The 2,199-nt window shown below is 58.3% G+C and overlaps 1 protein-coding gene across 2 annotated transcripts; it reads left to right on the top strand.

Annotated features, from left to right (window-relative positions):
• The first annotated feature begins 931 nt into the window (after positions 1-931).
• LOC123837618 (ADP-ribosylation factor 1-like) lies at positions 932-1,493 on the top strand. Of its 2 annotated transcripts, XM_054505496.2 has the most exons (2): positions 932-1,104; positions 1,216-1,493. In XM_054505496.2, exons 1-2 carry the CDS (start codon positions 957-959, stop codon positions 1,491-1,493), a joined length of 426 nt encoding a protein of 141 aa, XP_054361471.1. In that variant the 5' UTR covers positions 932-956. The 2 variants fall into 2 exon arrangements, with proteins under 2 accessions (XP_054361471.1, XP_045722634.1); XM_045866678.3 differs by having other exon boundaries at positions 932-1,493.
• Positions 1,494-2,199: the final 706 nt, after the last annotated feature.

Genomic DNA, 2,199 nt, shown 5'->3' with positions numbered 1-2,199 from the left:
CCCCTGTCACCTCCAGAAACAGGTCCCATGTTGCTTAAAGGACAGAGGTTCTTGAAACAATCTAAACAAGGAGAAAAGGACCAAGATGACCACGTGGGGTGCGGGGTGGTGGGCTTGGGCCATGGGAACAGGGTCTGGAGAGGGGACGGAGCAGCCGGGGATCCACGGCACCAGTCAGGACACACATCACTGGGGCACAAATCACGACCGGGGGCCGGGCCACGGGCCAGGCTCTGGGTGGCGAGCCGTCGTGGGGAAGGTGGGCACCTGCCCAGGGGGTTCTGAGCCTCCGTCCTCCCCATACCTGGTGGCCACTCCCCATGGCCGCTCTGTGTCACAGGAAGCTACGCGGAGGCCGAGCGCTGACAGAGCTGACGGGATGACTTGGATGGGACTCTGCCCGGGACACACGTAAGAAGTGGGGTAACTACGTGATTTTTGATGGAAATCTGAATTTCAAGCCGTCGGAATTTATCAGAAATCAAAGACGGATTGATTTCACACCATCTAGACGGGCTGCAGTCAGAGAACTGGAAACAGAAAAGGCCGTTGCGCCCTCCAGCCCCCGGAAAAGGCCAACAGATCATCTCAGTTACGTCACTCACGAGAGCGCAAAGCACGAGCGAGGGCCTGCAGAGCTGCCTGGATCCAGTGCCAGCCAGGCCTGGAGCCCAATGAGCACCAGGCTTCCCGGGAGGGTGCCAAATGCCACAGGAGCGTGGCCTGCCCACGGTCCTCTGCCCAGATTGGGATCACACGGAAGTGGTCACAGCCCAGCAGCTGCTGAAAGTTCTCAGGGTTCCGAGGCCTCGTGCCACGGTTCCCGAGCTCGGATCCGGCCCCCCGTGCCTGGTGACGATTCTGTGCACATTCCTCTGGTTCTGCTGAGTCTGTCTGGCGGACGTGGGTGCCCGTCCTGTCCTTGCTGGCCAGTGTTGCTCCCACCCGTCTACAGCATGGGAAATGCCTTCCCAAACCTCTTCAAGGGCCTTTTTGGCAAAAAAGAAATGCGCCTTCTCATGGTGGGCCTGGATGCTGCGGGGAAGACCACCATCCTGTGCAAACTGAAGCTGGGTGAGATCGTGACCACCATTCCCACCATAGGCTTCAACGTGGAGACCGTGGAGGACCAGAACATCAGCTTCACCGTGTGGGACGTGGGCGGCCAGGACAAGATCCGACCTCTGTGGGGTCACTGCTTCCAGACCACACAAGGTCTCATCTTCGTGGTGGACGGTAACAACAGAGAGCGCGTGAACGAGGCCCGTGAGGAGCTCATGAAGATGCTGGCGGAGGACAAGCTCAGGGATGCCGTCCTGCTGGTGTTTGCCAACGAGCAGAACCTTCCCAGCGGCATAAACGCGGCTGAGATCACGGACAAGCTGGGGCTGCGGTCCCTGCGCCACAGGAACTGGTACATTCGGGCCACCAGCCAGGACTGGCTGTGTGAGGGACTGGACTGGCTGTCCAATCAGCTCCGGGACCAGAAGTGAGCCGCGTCCCCCCACCACTCCCTCCTTCCACCCTGCTTTACTCTCCTGTGGTGTGAGCGCCAGAAGCTGTCTCCACGGTCGGCCACAGTGTGCTTCACCATGCTGTAAATGTGCAGACACAGCCTGCAGCGGGTTTGTATTTAATGTAAATAGTTTTTGTTCCCAACGAGGCAGTTTCTGGTACTCCTGTGCAGTATTACTCAGCTTTTTTTATTGTAAAGAGAGAATCAACCCACACTCAGTACTGAGAAGGGATGTTAGGCCCGTGGGGCCTCCGGGAGTCGCTGTGTCCAACCAGCCTGGTGCGCCTCCTCTGGGCCTTAGATCTGTGTTGAGATCCATTTTGGTGGTTGGTTTTTAACCTAAACTCAGTGCATTTTAAAAGTAGTTACAAATGCAAGATAAGGAGAACACGTGAACACACAGAAGGGAGAAACGTGCCTACTGTCGGTTCTGCAGCGGCGGCCAGAGTCCAGTCCACCAGTGGTCTGTTTCCCGTCGGGAACGTGAGACGGGGCAGAACCAGCCATGGTCCGTTCTGCATGGTCACGAAAGGGTCCCTGTGATTCGCTGTCTCGGGTCATCCCGCATCCCCTAGCGTTTGTGCTTCTTGTTGTGCTCACACAGCCGCCCAGGAGACAGGCTGGGGGCTGCGGCCACCGCTCACGGACCCCTCATAGGGACCCCGGCCTTCCCTTGGGTCCAC

Source organism: Mirounga angustirostris, unplaced genomic scaffold, assembly GCF_029215605.1.
Source record: "Mirounga angustirostris isolate CCGP_5_RB_7025 unplaced genomic scaffold, mMirAng1.0.hap1 SCAF_5, whole genome shotgun sequence".
Taxonomy (NCBI): Eukaryota; Metazoa; Chordata; class Mammalia; order Carnivora; family Phocidae; genus Mirounga; species Mirounga angustirostris.
The sequence above is the reverse complement of the archived record's forward strand: the minus strand, read 5'-3'. Positions and strand labels throughout refer to the sequence as shown.